The sequence below is a fragment of the Myxine glutinosa genome, chromosome 11, assembly GCF_964187855.1.
Source record: "Myxine glutinosa chromosome 11, kmMyxGlut1.1, whole genome shotgun sequence".
Classification (NCBI taxonomy): domain Eukaryota; kingdom Metazoa; phylum Chordata; class Myxini; order Myxiniformes; family Myxinidae; genus Myxine; species Myxine glutinosa.
The window spans coordinates 26404104-26431603 of record NC_136271.1 but is presented as its reverse complement, the minus strand read 5'-3'; the positions used below and the strand labels follow the sequence as shown (position 1 = coordinate 26431603).

Below are 27500 nucleotides of genomic sequence, written 5' to 3'. Positions count from 1 at the left end.
ATCACTCCCCGATTTGTTCCGAAAGACACCATTGTATCACGGGTGGAATCTGCGATGATGAATCTTGATAACACCACCAAGAACGAAATCAGATCACGTGTGGCTGCTGTTTTACTTCGCCCTCCGCAATTTTCACGCAACAATTTCAATTTGGATCCGAAAGAACAACAAGCTTTACTAGAGTTACGCAACATGGACGATGTGGTGTTCTTACCAGCGGACAAAGGACGGGCAACGGTGCTCATGGATCGTCTTGTATACACGAACAAAATGCAGGATATGTTGGCTGACCAAAGTACTTATGAACGGTTAACTGCAGATCCAACGAAGAAGGAGGAACGAAGGTTAAACTCAATGCTTGCCAGATTAAAAGCGACTGGGAGATTATCAGCTGCGGCGTACAAACGTCTGTACAGCAGTAAGGGCGTGGCTCCCAGGGCATACGGGCTCCCGAAAGTGCACAAAGAGGGATTTCCGCTCCTGTTAATCGTTTCCTGTATTAATGGTCCATCATATGCGCTATCCAAGTTTTTGGCAAACATTTTGAAGCATTTGGTGGGGACGACAGAGCGAACCGTACACAATAGCACAGCATTTGCTGAAAGAGTGAAGCAGCTCACCATCGAGGCACACGAGACCATGGTTTCGTTTGATGTTGTGTCTTTATTTACCAACGTGCCCATAGCCCTGGCGATTGAGGTGGCAGACCGGCGTTTGATGGAGGATGATCGATGGAAAGAGACTGCGGGAGCTTTAAGCCCGATGGACGTCTGTGACATGCTTTCTACCTGCCTCTCTTCCACCTACTTTGTATTTAATGAGGTATATTACAAGCAGGTTTATGGCACCGCCATGGGTTCCCCGGTATCGGCTGTGATTGCCAACATGGTGATGGAGGATTTGGAGGAACGCACCATTCCAGCCCTGTTAGTGCAACCACGTGTTTGGTTCCGGTACGTGGATGACACATTTGTCATCTGTCATTCTGATGAGGTGGGCATCATCCATGAGACCATAAATAAAACTTTTTCCTCCATTAATTTCACCATTGAAGAGGAGAAAAATGGAGCCCTTCCCTTCCTGGATACACTCGTAGCAAGGGATCCCAAAGGAGCCTTAAAGGTAACGGTGTACAGAAAACCTACCCACACTGATCGCTACCTTGATTTCAAGTCTTGCCATCCAATGGAACACAAAAGATCGGTGGTGCACACCCTCTCAAAAAGAGCACGTGATTTACCATCTACCTTTGAAGACAAGATGAGTGAGGTGGACCATCTTCAAAATGTGTTAAGGGCAAATGGCTATCCTGACAGCTTGCTACCCAACAGGAAAACGATAAGGGCTTCCCCACACAACAGGCTGAGACCGCGAGAACAACCAAAGGGTTGGTGTGTTCTCCCTTTTGTACCGGGGGTTTCACAGAGGGTCGGCAGAATTTTGAAATCGGCAGGAGTGAGGGTGAGTTTCACACCGGTTTTCACCCTTCGCCAAGCCCTTATGAGGGTCAAGGACAAGCTTCCGAGGAAGGATAGGTCAGGGGTGGTATACGTGGTGCCCTGTGGTTTTGGAGCTGAGTATGTGGGTGAAACCGGGAGGACCGTAGGTCAACGTATTACTGAACACCAAAAAGCATTTGAATGTAATTATCCTAGCAGATCTGCTATTGCCAAACACGGCCTTAAGGAAGGCCACACACCTTTCTGGGACAGGGTTGATATTTTGGGCTCCACACCCAACAGAAACAGAAGACGTGTTTTGGAGGCTTGGCACACAGAAGAAACTGTTACCTCGATCACACAAGAGGTCGTTGACTTACCGGTAGCTTTTGACCGACTCTTGTGTAAACGAAGCAGGCATTCCGTACTTTGAACAACGAGTCCACATAATATATCACACAAGGTTTTTATTCGGACAAATTGCCCCCTCCCACCTCCAATCCCTCCAAACCACCCGTCTCCCACACCCCCCCCCCCACTTCCAACCCCCTCTGGTTCCCCCCCCCCCCATTTTATCCCCCCTAAAACCAACCTCCTTCCCGCATTCACCTTTACCGCATAGGGCCACATGTGATGATCTTGATAATGTGACAATTTTATTTTGTCTTAAAAAATTTTGGCTTTAATATATTTACAGTTTTAATTTAATTTACAATTTAATTGTTTGCAAGTTTAACTTTTGATTAAATGTAATGATTGTTCCGGATTTTCTCAACACTTGCGTTATAATCCAGCATTGCTTACAGGATTATTTTGATCTGTTAATATGCGGTTGATTTTTGAATTTGGTCGGTAACGTCTCCGTTCACGAGAGCGGTGTGATACGGTTTCATTGGCTGTACAGCATTGCCCACCCCACTTTGCATATACCCCGCCCACTGTGCATGTAAGGGGATGTTTAGATGATTTTATCACTCTTGAGGAAGATTAACGGAGGCGTGTGGCTTCACATGTTGTTAATCGAAACGTTGAGTCATTGTTTGTTCAATTAAAGGTTGGAGATCTTACCATGTAATGGAGTCATTTGGATATACTCCCAACCGCAAATCTTTGCTTATATATATATATATATATATATATATATATATATATATATATATATATATATATATATATATAACACCAGAAATATATATATATATAACACCAGAAATATATATATATATATATATGACACCAGAAATATATATATATATATATGACACCAGAAATATATATATATATATATATATACTGAAACGCAAAAGAAACTTACCACCTTTGAAACCTTTAAATATCAACAATAACACTGCGTGTAGTAAATGTGTGAACTTATTTGTGGACAATAGTGTCCTCACTGTCAGACAAAACGGTCACGGATGGTCACTTGAACCTTCAATGGTCACTTCATAGCACAGCTGTTGAACAGCCGTTTTGACTGTCAGTGATTAGCCAAGGGGTACTGGATGATTTTAATGAGCTGCACGTGATGTCTTGGCATTGGCTTTAAAAAGGCCAGTGCAAAATGGGCATTTCAATCAACATGCCACGATTGTCAAGGGATCAACGGCAGCGTGCCCTGGGCATGCTGCAAGGTGGACTGAGCTACTGTGAGGTTTGTTCTACAGTACAGAACAGCACAGGGTGCAATGTCAGTCCCCTTTCAATAGCGTGTGTGGCCACCATTGTTTTGGATACAGGCAGTGCATCGTCGGCGTATACTGCCTACCAGTCTTTGGATGGATTGCTGCTGGATTCTGTCCCACTCAGTCCTCAATGTCTGAAGCAGCTCTGCCCGTGTCCTGGCCCTGCCAACTACGCGTCTCCCAAGCGCATCCCACAGGTGCTCTATGGGATTCAGGTCAGGGGAGAGCGCAGGCCACTGCATGGTGTTGATGTTCTCACCTTGGAGAAATGCAGTGGTAAAGCGAGCAGCATGGGGACGAGCGTTGTCATGCTGAAAGGTTCTCAGTTCTGGGTAGTCTAGCAGGAATGGCAGCAGATGAGGTCGCAGGATGTTATCCACATACCGCTGGGCGTTAAGATTCCTATCCACAACCACCATTGGCGTCCTGTACCAGCCTGATATGGCGGCCCATACCATCAAACTTGGGCCACCCCACCTGTTGGCTTGACGCACGCAACAATCGGCATATCGCTCGCCAGTTCTTCTCCAGACACGCTCACGCCCATCAGGACTGTCCACACAGAACCTTGACTCATCGCTGAAAGCGACCTCGTTCCACTGTGCCAAGGTCCACCGCTGATGCTGCTGGCACCATCTCTGTCAGTTGCGGCGATGGGCAGCCGTCATCACGGGGCCTCTGTATGGTCTTCTGGCAGTCAGACCATAGTCATGCAGTGGTCTTCGTGCAGTATCATTGGAGATCCGTGGGTTTGCACGCCCCGGAGTTTCTGCCGCAGTGTGGGATGCTGGACGGAATCGATCCCGCAGGTGACTTCGGGCCATCTGCCTGTCCTGCCTTGCAGTGGTGACTCTGGGCCTCCCTGATCGAGGTCTGTCATCTGCAGAGTTGTGGAGGGTGTCTCTGTCCACCAGGGCCGATATCGTCTGGTGTGAACAGCCAAGGCGACGTGCCACCTCACGGTAGCTCAGTCCGCCTTGCAGCATGCCCAGGGCACGCTGCCGTTGATCCCTTGACAATCGTGGCATGTTGATTGAAATGCCCATTTTGCACTGGCCTTTTTAAAGCCAATATCAAGACATCACGTGCAGCTCAATAAAATCATCCCATACCCCTTGGCTAATCATTGACAGTCAAAATGGCTGTTCAACAGCTGTGCTATGAAGTGACCATTGAAGGTTCAAGTGACCATCCGTGACCGTTTTGTCTGACAGTGAGGACACTATTGTCCACAAATAAGTTCACACATTTACTACACGCAGTGTTATTGTTGATATTTAAAGGTTTCAAAGGTGGTAAGTTTCTTTTGCGTTTCAGTATATATATATATATGACACCATAAATATATATATATATATATATATATGACACCATAAATATATATATATATATATATATATATATATGACACCATAAATATATATATATATATATATATATATATATATATATATATATATATATATATATATATATATATATATATATATATATATATATATATATATATATATATATATATATATATATATATATATATATATATATATATATATATATATATATATATCTGCCTATACAGCTCACAGTCCCTGTGATTAACATCGTTTATTGAATGCGCGTTTCCCAATCAACCCGTTAACGGATTTTGACATTTTGTTGTATTATATCAAATTTTTGGCAGAGTTAATCAGGAAGTTCTCCAACTGTTTCATTGTGCAGAGGCATACCCCTTTCTCAAAGGTATGCCAACGAGTGCCTTTGTCTTCTTCAAAAGTTTTTTTTTTTTTTTGTTGTTGTTGTTTCATTCTACAATCTTTATCTGGCAGGCAATAAATATGTCCAGGCTGCCCGATTGACTTCGTTGCTGGGTGTGTTTGCGCATGCGCGCCGAGCAATCTGGGGTGGAATACGTCATTTATAAAGTCGCATATTGTTGAAAAACAAAAAAAATTGGTAAAACTCCCCTTCTGTTGAGACTTAAAATCCAGACTCGCTGCTCACCTCCACTCATTTGTTCCTCCTTCCTCTTCCCCTTCCCCCAACTGTTTAACCAATCTCCTCATTCTCTTCAATCTGATTCTGCCATCTAGGTCTTCCAGACTCCTGTTCACCACCATCTCAGATCATCTCCATCCACAATCATAATATTTTCTACCCTCCATAAGCCCACCTCTTTCCAGGTTACCAGGTATCCTGTCCCCTTACCATACCATTTATTACAAAAAAAAGAAAAAAAAGTTTTGTTCCATTTCTGCTTCCTCTTCAGTTTTTCCTTTCACTTTTTTGATGGCGTTTGTGGCTGTATCCATCATGTTCATCCCATGTCCTCCCCTTGCTCTCATTCTTGCCCATGTGCCCTTATCCTCTAAATCCCTTATTCTTTATGTCCCTTATTCTAGCTCTTCCACGAGCTTTAACTTTGTATCCAAAAAAAGTCTTTGTTTTGTTTCTCTATTTTGTCTCTATTTTCTTGTCTAAAATTGTCTATCTATTGTCTAAAAAAAGTTTTTATTTAGTCCCTCTTCCCTGCTGTTGGTGTTTCCCTCCCCTACTCTTTCTACTGTTATTTTTTACTGTTCGTGGTCCATTCCATGTTCTAGCTCCTCCAAGAGCCTCCACTCTGCATACAAAATTTGTGTGTGTGTGTGTGTGTGTGTGTTAGTTAGTTAGTTAGTTTAGCTAGTTAGTTAGTTGGTTCGTTAGTTAGTTGGTTATTCATTCATTCAGATAAGGCATTGTTATCTTTTCAATTATGCCTTGACATGGCATTGCACCTTCCTGTTTTGTGCAGGGATGAAACCGTGGAGGTGGAAATTGTTTACGAGACATCTCCATCATCATTGGCACTGCAATGGCTGACACCAGAACAAACTGCTGGAAAGAAATTTCCTTATCTGTTCAGCCAATGCCAGGTGAGAACATTCATCTCATTCTCTCCAAACTAGGACCTTCAGTAAATACTTTTCACTGCTTCCTTTTCTTTCTCTCAAAAACAGTTCTCATCAGAGAAACAGAAAACTAAATCTGGTTGTCTTTGTGGAGTATTCATTAAATAATCCCCCACCCCCTCCCCATAGCCACCATATACATACTGGTCCAAAGCCTGCTGCCCCCAAACTGTGCACCAAGTAATCAAGTATGCATTTAAATTTTGTCTTCATGGATTGAATATATCGCATTACCAGAGCATTCCCTGCATTTATTACAAAAGACCAAAGAAAGTTGTGTACATTGTTTCAAATTAAAGGACATGGTACTTGATATATTAAGTAAAATAAATGATGTTTAATGAAGGAAAGCCTTTCATTGATTAAGACATCCATTTAACAGCCTCACATGTATTTTGTAAAGGCCAGAACTGTACTAAATAGCAATAAACCTGATAAACACATTAAACAAGGAGTGTCACGTTGACGAATGGGAAGAAACTTATCACTTGATGAATAACAAATAGGAAGAAACTAAATAACTTGACTAATGGGAAGACTGCAGGCCAATCTGGGAGTTGTATAGGCTGTGCCATTTATAAATACAGTCAGATCCTGACATTCGTGGTCCCATGCAACCGACATTCGCATTATGCGGTTGATAAATCGCGGTTGATAAATTGCGACCTGTTTCTACATTCGCAACCCTGATGGAAAACTGAAGTGCCATCATTCATTAACTGTTTGTCAAGTTTGAACAATATCGGTAAATGCATATCCGACAAATGGTTGAGGACATGTTCAACATTGGGGTTTTTACAACAAAAATGGCCGCCAGTCGGCCATCCTTGATCACATCGCGAAACAAAATAGTTTGCATATGTATACGATCATCTATTGTCATTGTGCCAAGTACAGGGTCCGGCTGGGAGGTGTGACGATTTTCAGAAAACTCGTACACAGTTATTTTTAGTCGAATTTCAATTTTTAGTTTTTTCTAAAGACTACATATATAATGCCATTTAATACACTGTAACAAAGACATTTAAAAAATGTAATTCATGTTTGAATTGGGTATAACAATGCAAGTGGGGGGTCTAGCGCATGCGTGATGGCTGTTGGTTACTCGTTGTTAGGCACCATTTCAGTAGCCATGGAGCTGTGGACGATTGAACATCGCGTCTTTGTTGTTGAGACGTTTATTCAAACGGGTAGTTCGGTGGTGCTTACACAGCGCAGATTTCGTACTCACTTCAATGTTGGTCGACGTGGCGCCGTTCTGTCTCGAAACACAATATTGAAGTGGGTAAAAAACTTCAGGACAACTGGATCTGTGAGGCCGGGAGCAGCTCGGGGAGGTGATCGAACCGTTAGGACCCCGGGAAAACATCAAAAGGGTTCGACAAGCTGTGGAGGCCAGCCCTCGTCGGTCAGCGGTACGGCACGCTCACGCTCTACGGATGTCAGACGGATCAGTTCGTCGAATTTTGCACTTGGACCTTCATTATCACGCGTACAAAATCATGGTGGTTCAAGAACTGCAGCAGAATGATTTTGTACGGCGGTTTACGTTCGCAGAAAGAATTCTGGAACTGCTGAGGGATGCTGCTGTGCTGAGAAATGCTGGAAGTTTTCCGCGCGTCTGCAAGAATGCTTGGACAAGAACGGCTGCCATTTAGATATCATTTTTCAAACATGAATTACATTTTTTAAATGTCTTTGTTACAGTGTATTACATGGCATTATATATGTAGTCTTTAAAAAAAAAAAAAATTGAAATTCGACTAAAAATAACTGTGTACGAGTTTTCTGAAAATCGTCACACCTCCCTGACGGACCCTGTATTAACAAAATCGGTCCACACATCGAGATATGGTTGCGGATAGAGGGAAGGACGGACCAGACCCAATCCGGACTCAGTACAACATGCATTTTACAACATGCATTTTAAAGGCCATTTTCCCTGCGAGAGCGGGGGTTAGCCTTGCGGTCCCCATGACAATCTTCTCCATTTTGCCCTATTTTCTGCATCTCTCCTTGTTAACCCCCTTGCCCGCATTTCTTCTTCCACCATCTTTAGCCAAGTCTTTCTCGGTCTTCCCCGTCTTCTACTTCCTTCTACATTCATTTCCATCACTCTTCTCAACCAGTCACTTTCATCCTTCCTCAACACATGACCAAACCATCTCAACCTGTTCCTCTTCACAGCATCAATCACAGGCTCTATTCTCATCATCTTTCGCAATTCATCATTTGTCTTCCTCTCTCTCAACGATACTCCGCACATCCGTCGAACCATTCGCATTTCCACCCTTTCCAACCTTCGTTGCTGCTCTACGTTCATTACCCATGTCTCGCTCCCATAAATCATAACACTTCTCACACATGCAGCATACACCTTTCCCTTCAGCTTCAACGACACTCCCCTCATCTTCAGCACGCCACTCAATTCCCGAAACTTCTTCCATGCACATCTCACTCGAGCAACCGTTGCCGAGTCTGATCCACCTTCTCCATTCAGCATGTCTCCGAGGTAGCAAAATGTTTTCACACCTTCCAGCTTCACGCCGTCTCCAAGATCCAACTCAACATTTCCTCCATCTGCAGCTCCCTCTGTGCACACCTTACATTTGAATGTAGCTGCCACACTGGTTAATGACCCTCTCAGACCACTACATTTTTGATGAACCCACTCAGCGCACATTGTACACTGAATGGAGTTCACTCCGACACCCTTCCTACACACAGCACAGGGCCACTTCCCAGTTCTTTCCACCTCACCACATGCTTTACCACTTGCCATCACCTTCGTCTTTCCGATATTCACCTTCAGACCTTTTGTCTCCATACATTCCTTCCACGTGTTCATCTTTTCCTTCAGTCCATCCATACTTTCCGCAATCAACACCAGATCATCTGCATACAACAACTCCCACGGTAAACCCTCCTTTACGTTCTGAGCCAGCACCTCCATCACAGCTACAAATAGTAGTGGACTTAGTACCGACCCCTGATGCACTCCCACCTTCACCTCAAACTCACCACTGTTCCCGTCCTTCGTCCTTACAGCTGTTCACGCTCTTTTGTACATTGCCATCACTACTCTGATCAACCATTCCTCCACTCCTAACTTCCTCAATGCCCATGTCAATACTTTGCGTGGAACCCGATCGAATGCTTTCTCCAGATCAACAAACCCAAGAAACAACTTCTTCCTCTTCTCCATGTACTTCTCCTGCAACTGCCTCACAATGAAAAGCGCGTCTGTCGTTCCTCTTCCTGGCATGAATCCAAACTGCATTTCGTCGATCTTCACTTTCTTCCTTATCCTCCTCTCCAACACCCTTTCCAATACCTTCATTCCATGCTCCAATAACTTTATCGCTCGGTACGAGCCACACTCCAGAGGGTCACCTTTCCCCTTGTATAGAGGGACGAGGGTACTCAGTTCCCAATTCACTGGAATGCGGCCTCCTTTCACCACCAGATTACAGATCTCTGTCATTCTCTTCACACCCCAACTTCCTGCTGCCTTCAACATATCTCCCACAACTCCAGTCGGCCCTCCCGCTTTTCTACCCTTCATTGCTTTTATCGCTTCCTCAACTTCCTTCTCAGTTATCTTCTCTGCCGGTCCTAAAACTGGGTTACTCTCTATGTTGCCATCCCATTCATTCTCTGTATTCAACAGCATTTCCATATATCTTTTCCATCTTCCTTTAATTCCATCTCGGTCGACAACGATTTGTCCCACTTCATCCTTCAAGCAACTCACCCCCATCACATCACACCTCTCTTTCGCTATCTGCTTTGCAATCCTGAATACAGCTTTCTGACCCTCTTCCGAATCCAAGCGTTCTCCGAACATTTTCCTACATGCCTCCTGCGCCTTTGCTACCTCTTTCTTTGCAGCCTTCCTGGCTGCCTTATAACTTTCATGCTCTGCTGTTTCTGCTCCCGTACCCTTCGCCTTCTGCCACTCCTTGAACTTCTTCCTCTTCTCATCAATCCTCTTTCCAACTTCATCATCCCACCACCATGTTTCCGAGTGCCTCGGTGGTCCTTTTGTCCATCCACATACCTCACCAATGGCTCCCAACAGACTAGCTTTCATTGACATCCAACCACTTTCAAGCTCAACCACATCATCCTCTACTCTACTCAGCCTCTCTTTTAATGCCTCCCTTACTGTCACCTCTTTCAACCTCCACACCTTCATTTTCGGTTGGTACTTCACCCGCCGAGCTCTCCTCGCACCTTTCACCCTTACGTCGCAGACAACCAAGTGGTGCTGTGAAACAGCCTCCTCCCCCGCCCCCCGGCATCACCTTTGTGTCCGGGAGGTGCCCCCTATCTCGCCTACGCACCATCAGGTAGTCAACGGTTGTCGTCGACCCACCTGACATGGATGTAACAAGCTTATTATCCTCTTTCTGGAACTGAGTATTACAAATCAGCTCCATCAGCAAACTCCAAAATCCTTTCACCTTCTCCATTTCTCACACCATATCCGTAACCCCCATGAACTCCGTCAAAACCATCCATACTCCTTCCCACATGTCCATTTAGGTCTCCTCCTACCACAACAACTTCCTCATCTTTCACGTTTTCCATCAGCTTCTCTATCGCACACCAGAACTTGTCCTTCTCTTCATCGCTTCGACCAACCTGCGGAGCATATCCCGAGATGACGTTCACCAAGAGCTTTCCAATCATAATTTTCACCATCATCAACCTATCACTCACTCTAGTCACACTCACCACACTGTCTACAAACTCCTCAGAAAACAGGACACCAACACCATTCACGCCCTCCGGGCACCCTTGCCACACAAACTTGTATTTCTGTCCCTGCCTACCCTTCACCATTCTCACACCACTTCCCTTCCATCTCGTCTCTTGCACACAACATATGTCCACTCTTATTCTGACCAATACTTCCACCACTTCTCCTGATCTCCCTGTCATTGTCCCTACATTCCATGTCCCAAACCTCAGAAACCGATCTCCACTTCGGGCTGTACCCTGCCCACATGTAGTTGTAATTGTCATGGTTCTCTTTTTTGAGGCAATGTTTTTATGGCCGGATGCCCTTCCTGACGCCAACCCTCTTAGTCGCCTCTTACGACACGCAGGGATACGGCGTACCTATTCTTATCCAGGGTACACACTGGGACAATCCGGACTCAGTACAACGGGGGCTAATAACATGATCCTCCCCGGGCTGTTTCCTTAAATATATTTCAAAATATTTTATGCGATTAGAATAACGGTAACCCTTGAATCTCACCCGACACCGCCAGTCGTTACCATTTTAGGTTCATAATGTTGTTACCATTTCAGGTATATAACCTGAAATGAAATTTGGCTGGGCGGCCAGCTCTGGCCACTCTGCCATAAAGCTCAGATCGGCGGCGTGTTGCAGTGATGGTTGTCCTTCTGGAAGTTTGTCCCATATCCACACAGGATCTCTGGAGCTCAGCCAGTGACCATCGGGTTCTTGGTCACCTCTTTCACGAAGGCCCTTCTCCCCCGATTGCTCAGTTTAGCCGGGCGGCCAGCTCTCGGAAGAGTCCTGGTTGTTCCACACTTCTTCCATTTAAGAATTATGGAGGCCACTGTGCTCTTGGGAACCTTCAATGTAGCAGAATTTTTTTTGTAGGTTTCCCCAGATCTGTGCCTCGACACAATCCTGTCTCTGAGCTCTGCAGGCAGTTCCTTCGACCTCTTGGCCTGGTTTTTGCTCTGATATGCATCGTCAGCTGTAAGACCTTATATAGACAGGTGTGTGAGACCTTATATAGACATAATTTCCAAATCATGTCCAATCAATTGAATTTACCACAGGTGGACTCCAATCAAGTTGTCGAAACATCTCAAAGATGATCAAGAGAAATGGGAGGCACGTGAGCTAAATGCCAAGTGTCATAGGAAAGGATCTGAATACTTATGTAAATGTGATATTTCAGTTTTTTCTTTTTAATAAATTTGCAAAACTTTCTAAAATCCTGTTTTCTCTGTCATTATGGGGTATTATATTGAGTGTAGATTGATGAGGGGAAAAATGAATTTAAACGATTTCAGCAGAAGGCTGCAACATAACAAAATGTGAAAAAAGTGAAGGGGTCTGAATGCACTGTATCTATATATACACAAAGAATTAAGTTAAGCACCCCTACACAACGAATTAAGGTAAGCACCCCCTAATATATATTCTTTGTGTATATGTATACATTGGCATATATTCTAAGGTATGTGAGATCAAATAATGATTGGTATGACATTAGCAATTATCCATTGATGAAATTGAGTGATCAAAGTGAAAAAAAGTGATTGGTTGAGTCAGTGATCCGATCACGTGGGTCCTACACACGTTATTGACGCAAAGATCGCTAGAGGTCTTCTCAGAACAATGACTGTACGTTAGAAAACATAAACGTCATCCACACTGTCCGTGATGGACCTATAGCTCCATACTTAAATTGAGGTGAAAATATGCCTAAAATTCCCAAAAAATTTCACCTTAAATTATTCAGAATAAAATATTGAAAACGGCATGATTGTTATGTTTTTATGTGACCATAATATCACTTCTCCAGAAAATATAGCAATATCATGGGTATATTACACTGTTTTGACGACAACAAACTTGTAATGTGCGAGGTTGTAAAAAAACGGGGGGGGTGCTTAACTTAATTCTTTGTGTATATATAAAACACTGTGTGTGTGCGTGTGTGTGTGTGTGTGTGTGTGTGTGTGTGTGTGTGTGTGTGTGTGTGTGTGTGTGTGTGTGTGTGTGTGTGTGTGTGTGTAATGTTACCGATAGACTCCTGAACGGAGAGGCTCACGAACTTGATATTTGGCACAAACATGGCCATTGAGCCTGGTACGAACATGGTCGACGTAAAAATTTATTTCATAATATTTTTCAGCCATATTTTTACCTCAGCGCATTTCAGCGAGGAATATTATGACCGGAATGGCAGAGCAGCGCGCTGATTCGCTCAGAGCGATCACGTGATGTTCCAACTTTGCCGCCATAATCTTACAGTTATGCGTTTGCACATAATTCAGTTTTTTCACATTTCAGCGACGAACATTGCCATTCACACCACATAGGTTTTTTTTTCTTTCATCTTTAGATCCATATTTTTAGCCATAATGTAGCGAATGTAGTGTAACGTAGCGTAGCTAACGTAGCGTTAGCATAACGTAGCGATCCTTGCTCAGGATCTTCGTCAGGTTCGCGAGCGAGTTAGCCAAAACGTAAAAGTGAAATATATCAAATTTTTTATTCATATTTACCTCAGCGCATTTCAGCGAGGAACATTATACACGGAATCTCAGCTGGTCGCAGAGCAGCGCGCTGATTCGCTCAGAGCGATCACGTGATGTTCCAACTTTGCCGCCATAATCTCACAGTTATGCATTCGCACGTAATTCAGTTTTTTCTCAATTTCAGCGAGAACATTGCCATTCACACTCACATAGGTTTTTTTCACTTTCATCTGATATTTGTGATTTATTTCAACAAACTGTATTTCCCATCTACACGGCCATGTATTCCTATTAACGTTATGTAAAGTACATAAATTGTGTGATTACATCATTTGTGGATGTGATCAATTGGCAGTAACTCATCTATATCCCTCCCCTCCCCTTCCCTCCTCCCCCTCCCCTCCCCTCCCCTTCCCTCCTCCTCCTCCCCCTCCCCTCCCCTTCCCTCCTCCTCCTCCCTACCGCTCATGTATTCCTATCAACGTTAGGTAAAGTACATAAATTGTGTGGATTACATCATCTGTGGATGTGATCAATTGCCAGTAACCATCTATATCCCTCCCCTCCCCTTCCCTCCTCCCCCTCCCTCCCGCTCCCCCTCCCTTTCCCCCCTCCCCTCCCCCTACCCTTCCCCCTCCCTTCCCCTCCACCTACCCTCTCCCCTTCCCCCTTCCCTCCCCCTCCCTTTCCCCATGCCCCTCCTTTACCCCCTACCCCTTCCTTTCTGCCCTACCCCTTCCCCATCCCCCTCCCCCTCCCCCCTCCCCTCCCCTCCCCCTCCCCTCCCCCTCCCCTCCCTTTCCCCCATGCTCCTCCATTTCCCCCTACCCCTTCCTTTCTGCCCTACCCCTTCCCCCCTCTCCCCCTCCCCCACTCCTCTCTCCCCCTCCCTTTACCCCATGCCCCTCCCTTTCCCCCCTACCCCTTCCTTTCCACCCCACCCCTTCCCCATCCCCCTCCCCCTCCCCTCTCACCTCCCCTCCCCCTCCCCCTCCCTTTCCCCATGCCCCTCCCTTTACCCCCTACCCCTTCCTTTCCACCCTACCCTCCCCTTCCCCATCCCCCTCCCCCTCCCCCCTCTAATCCCCTCCCCCTCCCCTCCCTTTCCCCCATGCCCCTCCCTTTCTGCCCTGACCCCTTCCCCACCCCCCTCCCCCCTCCCCCTCCCCCTCCCCACTCCTCCCCTCCCCCTCCCTTTCCTCATTGCTCCTCCTTTCCCCCCTACCCCTTCCTTTCTGCCCTACCCCTTCCCCACCCCCCTCCCCTCCCCCATCCCCCTCCCCCCCTCTTCCCTCCCCTCCTCCCCTCCTCCTCCCCTCCTCCCCCTCCCCCTCCCCCTCCTCTCCCCCCACTCCTCTCCTCCTCCATCCCTCCCCTCCCCCTTGCCACACAAACTTGAGATTTCTTTCTGGTCCCTGCCTACCTTTCACCATTCTCACACCACTTCCCTTCCATCTCGTCTCTTGCACACAACATATGTCCACTCTTCTTCTGACCAATACTTCCACCACTTCTCTGATCTCCCTGTCATTGTCCCTACATTCCATGTCCCAAAACCTCAGAAACCGATCTCCACTCGAGGCTGTACCCTGCCCACATGTAGTTGTAATTGTCATGGTTCTCTTTTTGAGGCAATGTTTTTATGGCCGGATGCGCCTTCCTGACGCCAACCCTCTTAGTCGCCTCTTACGACACGCAGGATCCGGTGTACCTATTCTTATCCAGGGTACACACTGGGAAACGTTTAAAACATGGAAATTCTGGGGGGTGGGGGTGGGGGGGGGGGCGGCGTCAGCATCACGGCTGCGGTTTTAAAACATATTTAAATAAATATTTAAACAAAACCATGAAAAACAATCTGGGAAAAGTCTCTAAGTGAGAACGTGGATTTGAGAAAGCAGGAGCAGAGGTGAAAGAAAAACGAGATATAGGGGGCGGGGCACAAGTCGAGACGATGAGGCCGCACGAGACACCAGGCCGCACGAGGCGCGAACAAAGAACGACTAATTACACACAAATTTGCAACAACTACAAACCAAAACCAAATAGAAACACACAATAACACATACACAACAAAATACGCAGCGGAAATTTGACAAAGAAACGAACGGGAAAATACTCAAACTTTGATGCCGTGGAGAGATCGAAGCAAGCCCCGTCGCTCGAGGGACCGGAAGTTTACACAGTACTGTCCATGAATTGAGTTCGATATCAGTTTACATCACTTTCAAGGATCAATTTATTTGTTTCGAAATGTCAAATGTGGTTTTTGTTTCTTTTAAAGGTCACATTAACAAAATCTAGAATAATTTCAACATAATTCCAATGAACTTTTGGTTCTAAGACATCTTGAAAAGTAAGTTCACCCCCACAAAAAAAAAAATTCCATATTAAATGCCAAGTCTGTATATTCCATCTCGTCTCTTGCACAGACAGACTATATATATACAGACTTGGCATTTAATACAGAATATTTTTTTTTGTGGGGGTGAACTTACTTTTCAAGATGTCTTAGAACCAAAAGTTCATTGGAATTATGTTGAAATTATTCTAGATTTTGTTAATGTGACCTTTAAAAGAAACAAAAACCACATTTGACATTTCGAAACAAATAAATTGATCCTTGAAAGTGATGTAAACTGATATCGAACTCAATTCATGGACAGTACTGTGTTAAACTTCTGTACGTTTTCCAGAAGTATCTCTTTATTTTGCACATTAGCCAAAATTTTTTTAAACAAAAACAAAAGTTAAATTACGACTGGGATTACGGACAGTAAAATTACAGTTCAGTACTTCGTGTAACCCCCACGAGCATTCAGGAGAGCACGTACACGTTGAGGCATGCTGTTCACGAGATTTGCCAAGGTTTGGACAGGAATCGCTTGCCATGCAGTGACAATAGCCTGCTGTAATTCCCGCACAGAGGCAGGCTGCTGGTCCAAGCTGTCGATTTGACGCGTTAATTCTGCCCACAAGTTCTCTATCGGATTCATATCCGGGGACATGGCAGGCCACTCCATATGCTCTACACCATGGTCAGCAAGAAAGTGTTGGATCATGCAAGCACGATGAGGCCGTGCATTGTCATCTTGGAAGACAAAGTTTCCTCGAAAGGCTGCACGAGCAAATGGAAGCAATGTTTCTTCCAGAATGACCCTGTACTTGAACTGGTTCAGGTTTCCATTCAGAACAACCAGGTCAGTTTTGCCCCCTCCATGAAAAGCAGCCCAAACGGTCAGCCCACCACCTCCAGCTTGGACTCTTGGCACTATACAATCTTTGTTGAAGGCTTCATGCACTTGTCTGCGCACTCGGACGCGGCCATCTTGACGATAGACCAGAAATCTAGACTCGTCACTGAAGATCACGTGATTCCAGTGTCCTGGCTGCCATTGACGGTGCTCTCTGGCCCACTGCAATCGGTGCTGGCGGTGTTGTCTGGTCAGGCATGGCTTTCTCAGTGGACGCCTGGCACGATAGCCTGCTTGAACCAGTCGTTGGTTGACTAGCCTTCTGGATACAGGCACATTTGTCAGTTGCTGCCACTCAGCCTGAAGCCGATTAGCATGTCTTGGTACAGCCATTGCAGACTAACCGGTGCAGATGGCGATCATCCCTCCTTGTGGTTCTGCGGGGACGTTCTGGCCTCGGTATTGGAGTAGGGACACCCCTCTGAGCATTTCGTTTCAGGATCTTTGACACCTGACCTTGAGTGATGCCATACTGCCGAGCAATAGCACGCTTTTTCATGCCGTAATTTCGTAAAGCCACCACTCCATGACAAACAGCATTGTCGAGTTGACGGACCATCTCCAGAGGAAGCGGCAATAACTTTTGGAGACGTGCAGCAGTTGTTTTCCACTAATACAGAATGCAACAACCCTTGTATACCCGACTGTGAAGCCAATCATCAAATGCACCTGTCCGTACATTTTACCACGCCACCTGTGATATAATCCTGTTGTTGACTTCTTGCTGCGACAGACAATCAGTGACATGGTTCTTTCAACAAATAAATCACCAAAGTGTAAAAGAAACTCACCAGATTGATATACTGAGTTAAGAAAGTAAACCCAAGTCAAGAAAAAAAAAAAATTCCATATTAAATGCCAAGTCTGTATATATTGTTACGGTCCACGGATTAGATGTTACTTTTACCGAGCGGAGGTAACCGCGGCGGAACAGTTTTTTTCCCCGACTCACCCGATTCACCCAGACGTTGGCCGTATCGCGCCACAGCTACTCAATGGGGAAAAGACTAAGACGACGAATGCAAAGAGGAAGAAGGAGACGTACAGAAGAGTAACGGGGTTTATTATTATTTACACACATAAGCAAAAAGAGCAGTCACGATTATTTACAGGGGACATGAGACGCAGGTGACACAGTGCAAATGACTAGCTTACCTAACAGGCTTAATTAATACCCAGGACAGAACAAACGAAGACACAGACTCACGCGGGGAATTGCAGAGTGGATTGGCTGGAAGGAGGAATGTTCAGCTTGGACCACAAGCTGGAAGGCTTGGCAGGGCGCACAGCAAGCCGGGCCTCGTCAGGCTGGGAGCGAGCAGGGCAACGGCGGCATGCGTATCTCGCTGCCCGCGGCCGGGGCTGGTTGTCGCTCCACGTCTCGGGCTCTTTTGGGTCCTCCCCTTCTTTCTCCCAAATCGTCTGACGCGTCTTTCTCTCCTTGCGCACTTGTCTCTCTGAAGGTCGTCTCTATTTCAGACTCAGAACTCATCTGCTTGGGGAACGTCCCGCAGCGGGTTATATATGCCCCGCCCCTCAACCTTTGCGAACCTCCTTGATCTTTCTTGCCACACCCTCTCGAAGTCCAACCCCTTGTTTGTGGTTGGTTGAGTGGGGCTTACTCACTCCTCCCCTCTCTGACGAGGTGGGGACCCACCTTTCTTCCCCAACCCTGCCTCGTGGCCAATGGCGGCTTTGGAGGGGATGTAATTGCCAATCGAGGCTTGGCAATTACGAAAGGGGGAAATGGAGGTTTTTGGGAATGGGAATGAAGGGAATCTATCTCTTTCACTTGGTGCAATGGAGTGTCATTCTAATGGAAGACAAGGCCTTACTCTAAAACACATAATAAGATATAAGCTACTGAACAAGGGTTTTATCGTGTCCTGCAATGTGGTGTTTATGGCATTAACTACCGAGACGCCCTTTTTATCTTTACACAACTCTAGAGGCAGGAGGGGCCATATCCAACAATGTTACACAACAATTTCCAATACAATACAATAAAAAAAATGCCATCCTCATATCCGCAACACTGCACCCTCCTCCTCTTAGGCACGTCCCGGGCCTATAACTTTAATTTAGTGTGACACGTAGGTGTAGTTCCCTCTACTTTTAACCTGACCCTGAGTGTGACAGTTTTAAAACATAAATAAATGTGTCCTGCTGCTCCATTGCACCCTGCCTAACAGACTCACGCCCACAGTTAACCGAATTGCGGAATGGTCTTCAAACTACACACTGACGGTGGGGAGCATTATTTACAATTGGCGCTACTTTTATTTACAAAACGTAACCCAGGACCTGTAATTGTTCTTTCTGGGGGGGGAGACAGTCTGCTCTGCATCGACGCACCATGAAAGCACCCAAAAACGCACCAATACACCCCCAAGCACCAATCGGTGCAGTCACCATTGTTCAATGAAAATAAAAACAACAACCCCTAACCCTGCAGGTGATCTCTTGCTCTTCGGCTCCCTCTGCTGGCTATTATTATTTCTTCCAGTTGTCATTTTCTTTGCTGGTGGCCTATTTGCAATAAAACTTGCCCAAATGTGTCCATTTTATTTATTTTATTTATGGCCCACAGGGCTGACTAGTGTGGTTCACCTGTGGGCCATCGGTGCCCTGTGGCCAAGGTCCGCCAGCAAGATTTCGGGCCCTCATGGCCGGTTCCAGCAGAGGGGCCAGGCCCCAACCCATGGGGTCCACCCGTGGTGCTCGGCCACAGACATGTGGTCCATAATGTGGTGCATCGATGCAGACAGCTGGTTCTGGGAGTTCCGGGCGCACAATGGAGGCCTCACGCAACCTCCCCTCGGCGCCCAATGGCGCACAGGTCATGTGGGAGACAAAAGGGGGAAGACAAATGAGCGAGGGGTAAGGTCACAAGGGTACACATCAATAAGGCAATGCAAGGTGAAATGCGTACGGAGAGCGAAATGAGAAAGCTCGTCCCTACCGTACGTCACCCCCCTGTCACCTACTCTACCCTTGCCCTTACCCCATATTTACAAAATCTACACCTTTACAAATTCGTCGCTACTGTCACGTCTCCCCATATTTCTTCTATTCCAAATTCGTCACCACAATCCCTCTCGCCAAAATTTGCCATCACCCAATTCATCATCCATCCTCATAAGGAGGAAGAGATGGAACATCAAGCACAATGTCACACCCACGTCATGATGCGTCTCACAATCCAAAACATTTGCACATAAAAAATAATCAAAACAACCTGGCATGGTGTGGAGGTACGTCATCTCAGGTGAGTGGATGCAGATGGTGCGAGGAGACTTCCTAATCCTAACTATCCTCTAAATGACTTTAACACACTTTACACTACCCTGGGTCTTTCCCTGCCAATCCATTGGCCAACTTACACAATGGGTTCTAAAAACCAATTCCTTTGACCAAACTGTGGTGCTTCTCAATTTGGGGTCTCACTCCCCCGATTCATCTCCCGGTGCCCTTGCACAATTTCTGGGCTGTGACGTGTAGCTCTCCCAGCAGGTCTACCCACCTGCACACCTCCACCACTGCAGTTGCCACCCGAGCTTACCTAGCTCCTCACCCTAACCTAACTAACTGGGGAAGGCCCCTCCTGGCTCTGTCACCCCACTCGGTGCCCTCTGGCACTGGGCTACCCGGGTCCGTCCTCCGGATCCTTGGGCCCCATCCACAACAACTCTACCGGCTCCCAGAGCCCACCTGCGGCCTCACCTGGCCGACATCCTCACAGTGGTGGAGTGCCCAAACCAACTACACACACTAACAGGCTACACGCCCAGCCATTTCCACAACACTAATGCACCCATCCAATCACCATTCTTCCACCCGCACCACAGATGCCAATATCCAACCACAATTTACCTATACCCTCTACCTAACACTTACACTACCCGCCCCGGGTATTCGTGATGGGGGTCCACTCTTCCCCCATTCACACCTTAGCACCATCCACTCCACTCCATAGTTTCCACCATACTCACTCCACTACTATCCATTCCAATACTCCAGATATTCCACACTACCATTTATTCCATACACCTGTTCCTCATACCTGTTGTTGCACACCTGTGCAATCATACCTGGTGCCACCTGCACCCTCCTTCCTTCCTGGACCATTTGGTCATTACAATACACCTCACCATCACCATCACTCAAACACTGCTCCATACACCTGTTCAGTTGCACACCTGTGCAATCACACCTGTTCCTTACACACTTTTCACAATACACTTCTATACATCTCCAACACTCGGCATCATCTCATCTAACTACTCCCCTCTGAAACTTGCGTTTCCCAGTCGCCCCTTTAAACTATTGCGCTCCCACGTCATTATCATCCAACCTACCCTCTCTATGTCCCCAGCTACCTGTCCAATGTAGCTACCTAACCTTACCGTTACCTAAGGTCATCTCTCTAGATCCCTACACACGATATATCCTAACCCTCCCGGGCTAGTTTTCACTGCCATCAACCCCATAAATCTAGTGCTCCTTTGCCCCCCTCTGTGAGGGATGACAGAGTTGCCATCCCACCACATCGGGGACGTTCCACTACCAATTTTGCTCACCAAATTTCAGCCAATCAAAAATTTGCCAATCATCTGCCAATCACTGTACCATTACCAATCATCACTCTGCCAATCCTTTTGCCAATCATCAAATTTTGTTTTTTCTAATTTCGGGTCCAGACCACTATCCTCATCATCACAGTCTACTTACTAATGCCTCTCGGTGCGCCAATTCACTTCCAAAGCTCGGCTTCGTAAAGCCGAGCAATGAATGCGGGTTGTTTTGTGCCAGCGGCTGGATACGTCCCGCATTCGGTGCAGGGACGGGGGCTTACCCGGGCCGAGATCCCACGCACCACCTCGGCACGGAGCCATCCCATGGCCTGATCTCGACCTGCCGGAACGTCTCAACAAAAAGGGGTCGCCATGACGACCCTTCCTATCGGGCTGCCCGCTCCACCTAGCGGAGCACGGACGCGGCCGTTCTAAACGCGGCCCAGCGTGGATCACGTACGGCGGTCCTTTCGAACCCGCCGTGGTTCGGATCCCCGCTGGTCCTCGCGGCACGCGAAGCTGCCCGACGCGCACCGAGGGCCCGATTCGGCTATAAGTCGTTCTAACCTCTAACCCGGTTACCGTCGATGCCTCACCTGCATGCTTACACCCCGCAGCCCGTTCCTTGCTCATACATCCAGCTGTTCCCATGCTCCTCGTCATTGCACCTTCTCTAACACACCCAGGTACACTCATTCCGCTCACAGACTTGGTCACACACCTGACCACCGAACACCTTGGCACACATTCGTCGTTCGCACACCTCACCAACACACCTCTTCGCGCCCCCTCCTCGGTCACCTCCTCTGTGACAATCACAGGTGTGCTCTCACTCGCACACCCAACCACGTGCCTCACTACCAACTCAAGTGTGCATTCCCACACACGCTCTACCATTCCAGGTGTGCTTCCTTCCATTCCAGGTGTACATCCTCTCTCACCTGTCACAACCAACTCACGCTCCGTGTCACTCTTACCACTTTTACCACCACTCTTGACAGCGCACTCACCCTTAATCTCGACAGCGCACTCTTTCCTCATGCACCTGTCCGTTACACACCTTTCTCGCGCACCCTCTTGCGCACACTCTCCCGTTACATCCTCTGTAACACTCACCACAGGCGTGCATTCTCCCTTACTCGCGACCGCGCGCTCTTTCCCCATGCACCCGTCCGTTACACACCATTCTCGCGCATCCTCTTGCGCACACTCTCCCGTTACATCCTCTGTAACACTCACCACAGGCGTGTATTCTCCCTTACTTGCGACCGCGCACTCTTTCCTCATGCACCCGTCCGTTATACACCTTTCTCGTGCACACTCTTGCGCACACTCTCCCGTTACATCCTCTGTAACACTCACCACAGGCGTGCATTCTCTTGTTACATCCTCTGTAACTCTCCTCACTACGCGCTTCCATGTGCCCCCCCCGCACACGCGCTACGACCAACTCACTCTCGACAGCACACTCACTCCTTGGCGTGCACTTTTTCCTCACACACCCCATGGTCGGACATTCTCGCACACCTCCTCTTTCGCACACCAGACCTGTCGCACACTTCACCAATGGCCTCTCACGAACACCCGGATCCAAATCAACCCCCAAGCCGACTGAAGCTCCCCTCACATCATGTACATTTCCTCGTATATCGCCACTCACCTTGGCACCTCGTCTCCGCACCTCCTTCGCCACCTGCAAACTCTTTATTTGGTTAGTGAGCACACCATTATGAGTTGAGCACCGACCTTGTACATATTCCATCACCTCCTCCTGTATTTCTCTCTTAGTTTCTGTCCGTCTCTTCTTAATTTCACTCACCTCTTCTTCCACTTCCTCTAATTTTTGCTTCACCTCTTTTATTTCCCGATGCGTCTCCTCAAGTTCGTCGTCTAAGGCTATCTTGACCGTCTCTATGTGCGTCCTCACCTCTCGGTCCTTCGTCTCCATTACCTCTGTCACCTCGTCCAACCTCGTTGTCAGTCCCTCACGTACCATCTGACATTGCCTCTGTGTCGCTATTAAGTCCTTTTTTATGTCGTTTTGTGTCGCTTTTAACCCTCCTAGTACCGCAGTGTTCCTTTGAACCTGCTCCACTAACTCCGTCTGTCCCACCGTCAGCTGTTCCACCTCCTCCGTCAGATCTTCTATTCCCCCCTGTAACCTAGCCGTTCCATTTCTCACCTCTTTCTCTATACGCTTTTCTCCTCGCGTACCCCCGAGACCTCCTCACTTACACCTCGTCGTATCTCCTCTTTCATCTCCTCCCTCTCTTTTGTAGATGCCACCCTCATCTGTCCCAATTCATCCCTTTGAGCATCCAGTTTGGTTTCTACCCCGATCTTCACCTCCTCTATCTGCTCTCCCATTTGTTTAATTTCTCGGGCGGATTGTTCCCCTATCTCCCGCAATTTGCCTTCCATCCTATTTTCTAACCCCCTTAACCCATTCTTCACCCCTTCTATCCCATTGTCTAACCCCTCAAATTTCTTGTCTAACCCCTCAAATTGTTTGTCTAACCCCTCAAATTGTTTGTCTAACCCCTCAACGGTACCCCTCGCTTCGTCCCTCATTGCTCCCATCATTCTGCTTTCCATTTTCTCACTATCAGCCCTCCTTCTGTCTTCCATTTGTTCCATACTGTCGTTTTTTTTCTGCATTTCCACCATGAATTGGGCCATGAAGGCTTGCATTTGGACCGCGCTCATTGGTTCCGCGGCCGTGGCCCCCTCAACCACGTGCGCGAGAGCGCCATTTTGTGCGCCTGATACCCCCTCAACCACACCTTCTTTACTCTCCTCCACCCTTTCCTCCACATACATTTCCCCGAGGTCCTGGGTCGATTCTACCCCGTCTATCTGTATGTCTCCCACCGGCATCCCTTCGCCTTGACCAGCCATGGCGCGATTTCAAAATTCGGGTTTTGCTTTACAACACAAATTTCCAGCAGCTTGTAATTTTGAGCGCGTTAAGCGCGCTTCGGGTCCGTATCTCACTCCCCGACACCAATTTGTTACGGTCCGCGGATTAGATGTTACTTTTACCGAGCGGAGGTAACCGTGGCCGAACAGTTTTTTCCCCCGACTCACCCGATTCACCCAGACGTTGGCCGTATCGCGCCACAGCTACTCAATGGGGAAAAGACTAAGACGACGAATGCAAAGAGGAAGAAGGAGACGTACAGAAGAGTAACGGGGTTTATTATTATTTACACACATAAGCAAAAAGAGCAGTCACGATTATTTACAGGGGACATGAGACGCAGGTGACACAGTGCAAATGACTAGCTTACCTAACAGGCTTAAATAATACCCAGGACAGAACAAACGAAGACACAGACTCACACGGGGAATTGCAGACTGGATTGGCTGGAAGGAGGAATGTTCAGCTTGGACCACAAGCTGGAAGGCTTGGCAGGGCGCACAGCAAGCCGGGCCTCGTCAGGCTGGGAGCGAGCAGGGCGACGGCGGCACGCGTATCTCGCTGCACGCGGCCGGGGCTGGTTGTCGCTCCACGTCTCGGGCTCTTTTGGGTCCTCCACTTCTTTCTCCCAAATCGTCTGACGCGTCTTTCTCTCCTTGCGCACTTGTCTCTCTGAAGGTCGTCTCTTTTTCAGACTCAGAACTCTCTGCTTGGGGAACGTCCCGCAGCGGGTTATATATGCCCCGCCCCTCAACCTTTGCGAACCTCCTTGATCTTTCTTGCCACACCCTCTCGAAGTCCAACCCCTTGTTTGTGGTTGGTTGAGTGGGGCTTACTCACTCCTCCCCTCTCTGACGAGGTGGGGACCCGCCTTTCTTCCCCAACCCTGCCTCGTGGCCAATGGCGGCTTTGGAGGCGATATAAATGGCCAATCGAGGCTTGGCAATTATGAAAGGGGGAAATGGAGGTTTTTGGGAATGGGAATGAAGGGTACACAACTCTGGAGGCGGGAGGGGCCATATCCAACAATGTTACACAACAATTTCCAATACAATACAATTTTAAAAATGCCATCCTCATATCCGCAACAATATACACAGTCACGTGAAAAAGTAAGTACACCCCATGTAAAGTTTTGACTTTTTCAACTTATTTCAACATACAGCTATTTGATCTTCATGTCAACAATATTGATAGGTAAAGGTGATATAATATAACAAATATAATAATAATAATAATAATTCATTTATTTTGTATAGCGCTTTTCAAGAAGCCCAAAGGCGCTTTGACAGAGTGGAAAACATAATGCATAACAAATGATGATATCATGAAATATCATGAAACATTTACATTTTGTATTCCATTGCATAATTTAAATAAACATAAATACAAATTTTGCATGTGGAAAAAGTAAGTACACCCTTACATTTATCACTTCTTCAAATACCTAAAATTAGAATCAGGTGCACCTAAAATTAGAACATGATTCTAATTGATTAGAACAATTGGAAATGGTGGAAATGGAAAGGTGGAAATGATTAGAACATCGTTGGAGAGGATCTTGGAGGAACCTGTCTTATTTAAACCTCAGACATTTAGTTTGGTTTGCTCTTTGTTGTTGAAGTGTGTGGCGTCACCATGCCTAGATCAAAAGAGCTCTCTCAGGCTTTCAGAAAGAAGGTTATAGATGCCTACGAGTCTGGGAAGGGATGTAAAAAGATCTCCAAACAATTTGAAATCAATCATTCGACTGTCCGGAAGATCATCTACAAGTGGAAAAGATTCCAAACAACTGCCAACTTGTTCAGGCCAGTCCGCCCCAGCAAGTTCAGCCCGAGAGCAGACCGCAAGATGCTGAAAAGTCTCTAAGAACCCCAGAATGTCATCACGGGACCTACAGGTAGCTCTTACCACTGTTGATGTCAAAGTGCACGAGTCTACCATTAGAAAGAGGCTGCACAAATTTGATCTACATGGGAGGTGTGCCAGGAGGAAACCTTTGCTGTCCAGAAAGAACATCAGTGCAAGACTAAAGTTTGCCAATGAACATCTAGGCAAAGACCAGCACTACTGGAACAATGTAATCTGGACAGATGAGTCAAAGGTAGAGCTCTTTGGCCACAGTACCAGAAGACATGTTTGGCGAAAACCAAAGACAGCATTTGACCACAAGAACCTGATACCAACTGTAAAGCATGGTGGTGGAAATATTATGGTTTGGGGCAGCTTTGCTGCATCAGGGCCTGGGCAGATAACCATTATAGAATCCACTATGAATTCTCCATTGTACCAGAGGGTGCTTGAGGATAATGTGAGGCCATCTGTCGGAAAGTTGAAGCTCAACCGAAGGTGGACCTTGCAACATGACAATGACCCTAAACATACCAGTAAATCCACCAAGGAATGGCTGAAAAGAAATAAATGGAGGGTTCTGGAATGGCCAAGTCAAACCCCGGATCTAAATCCCATCGAGATGTTGTGGGGGGATTTGAAACGAGCTGTGCATGCAAGAAACCCCTCAAACATCACACAGCTGAAAGAATTCTGCATGGAGGAGTGGGCAAAAATTTCTCCTAGTCGATGTCAGAGACTGGTAGACAGTTATAAGAAACGCCTACGAGGTTGTTTCTGCCAAAGGGGGCAATACCACCTGTCAGAGCCAAGGGTGTACTTCCTTTTTCCACATGCGAAATTTGCATTTATGTTTATTTAAATTATACAATGGACTACAAAATGTAATGTACTTACTTTTTCACGTGACTCTATATATATATATACACCGTATAAAACTGTGTGTGTGTGTGTGTGTGTGTGTGTGTGTGTGTGTGTGTGTGTGTGTGTGTGTGTGTGTGTCCGTGTGTGTGTGTCCGTGTGTGTGTGTCCGTGTGTGTGTCCGTGTGTGTGTGTCTGTGTGTGTGTGTGTGTGTGTGTGTGTGTGTGTGTGTGTGTGTGTGTGTGTGTGTGTGTGTGTGTGTGTGTGTGTGTGTCCCTTCATAAGGCGAGGTTTTAAAGGCTTTGAGTAGTCTTTAGGATGGTTTTGAGAGGGGGGTTTAAGGGGCAATCTTTGAACACGACTATGTATCCACCGGTTAAAAGACTGAGGACCCAGAAGACCCAATGGACCCCAAACACTCAAAATACCCTGTAGTGTGTAGACTGTTAAAAACACAAAATACCATGAAGACCTAGAAGTCCCCAAAGGCCCAAAAGACAGAAAAGTCATTGAAAACCCAATTGACCTCAAACACCCAAAATACCCCGAAGACTTAAATTCCCCAAAGACCCATAAAGACCCCAAAGACCCAAAATACACCAAATACCCTTAAAGACCCAAAATACTGCAAAGATGCAAAAGACCCCCAAAGACCCTTAAATACCCAAAAGACCACGAACACCCAAAATACCCCAATGACCCTTAAA

At 46.7% G+C, this 27500-nt stretch overlaps 1 protein-coding gene across 2 annotated transcripts in view; it reads left to right on the top strand.

Moving 5' to 3' along the window:
- LTA4H (leukotriene A4 hydrolase) overlaps positions 1-27500 on the top strand; it is a 231831-nt gene that overhangs the window by 55705 nt on the left and 148626 nt on the right. For both annotated transcript variants that reach the window (XR_013624929.1, XM_078786493.1), the window contains exon 4: positions 5919-6039. Coding sequence is in view for 1 of the 2 variants with exons in the window: in XM_078786493.1 (XP_078642619.1) it covers positions 5919-6039 (121 nt within the window). In the remaining variant the exon portion in view is untranslated. The remainder of the gene's footprint in view (positions 1-5918; positions 6040-27500) is intronic.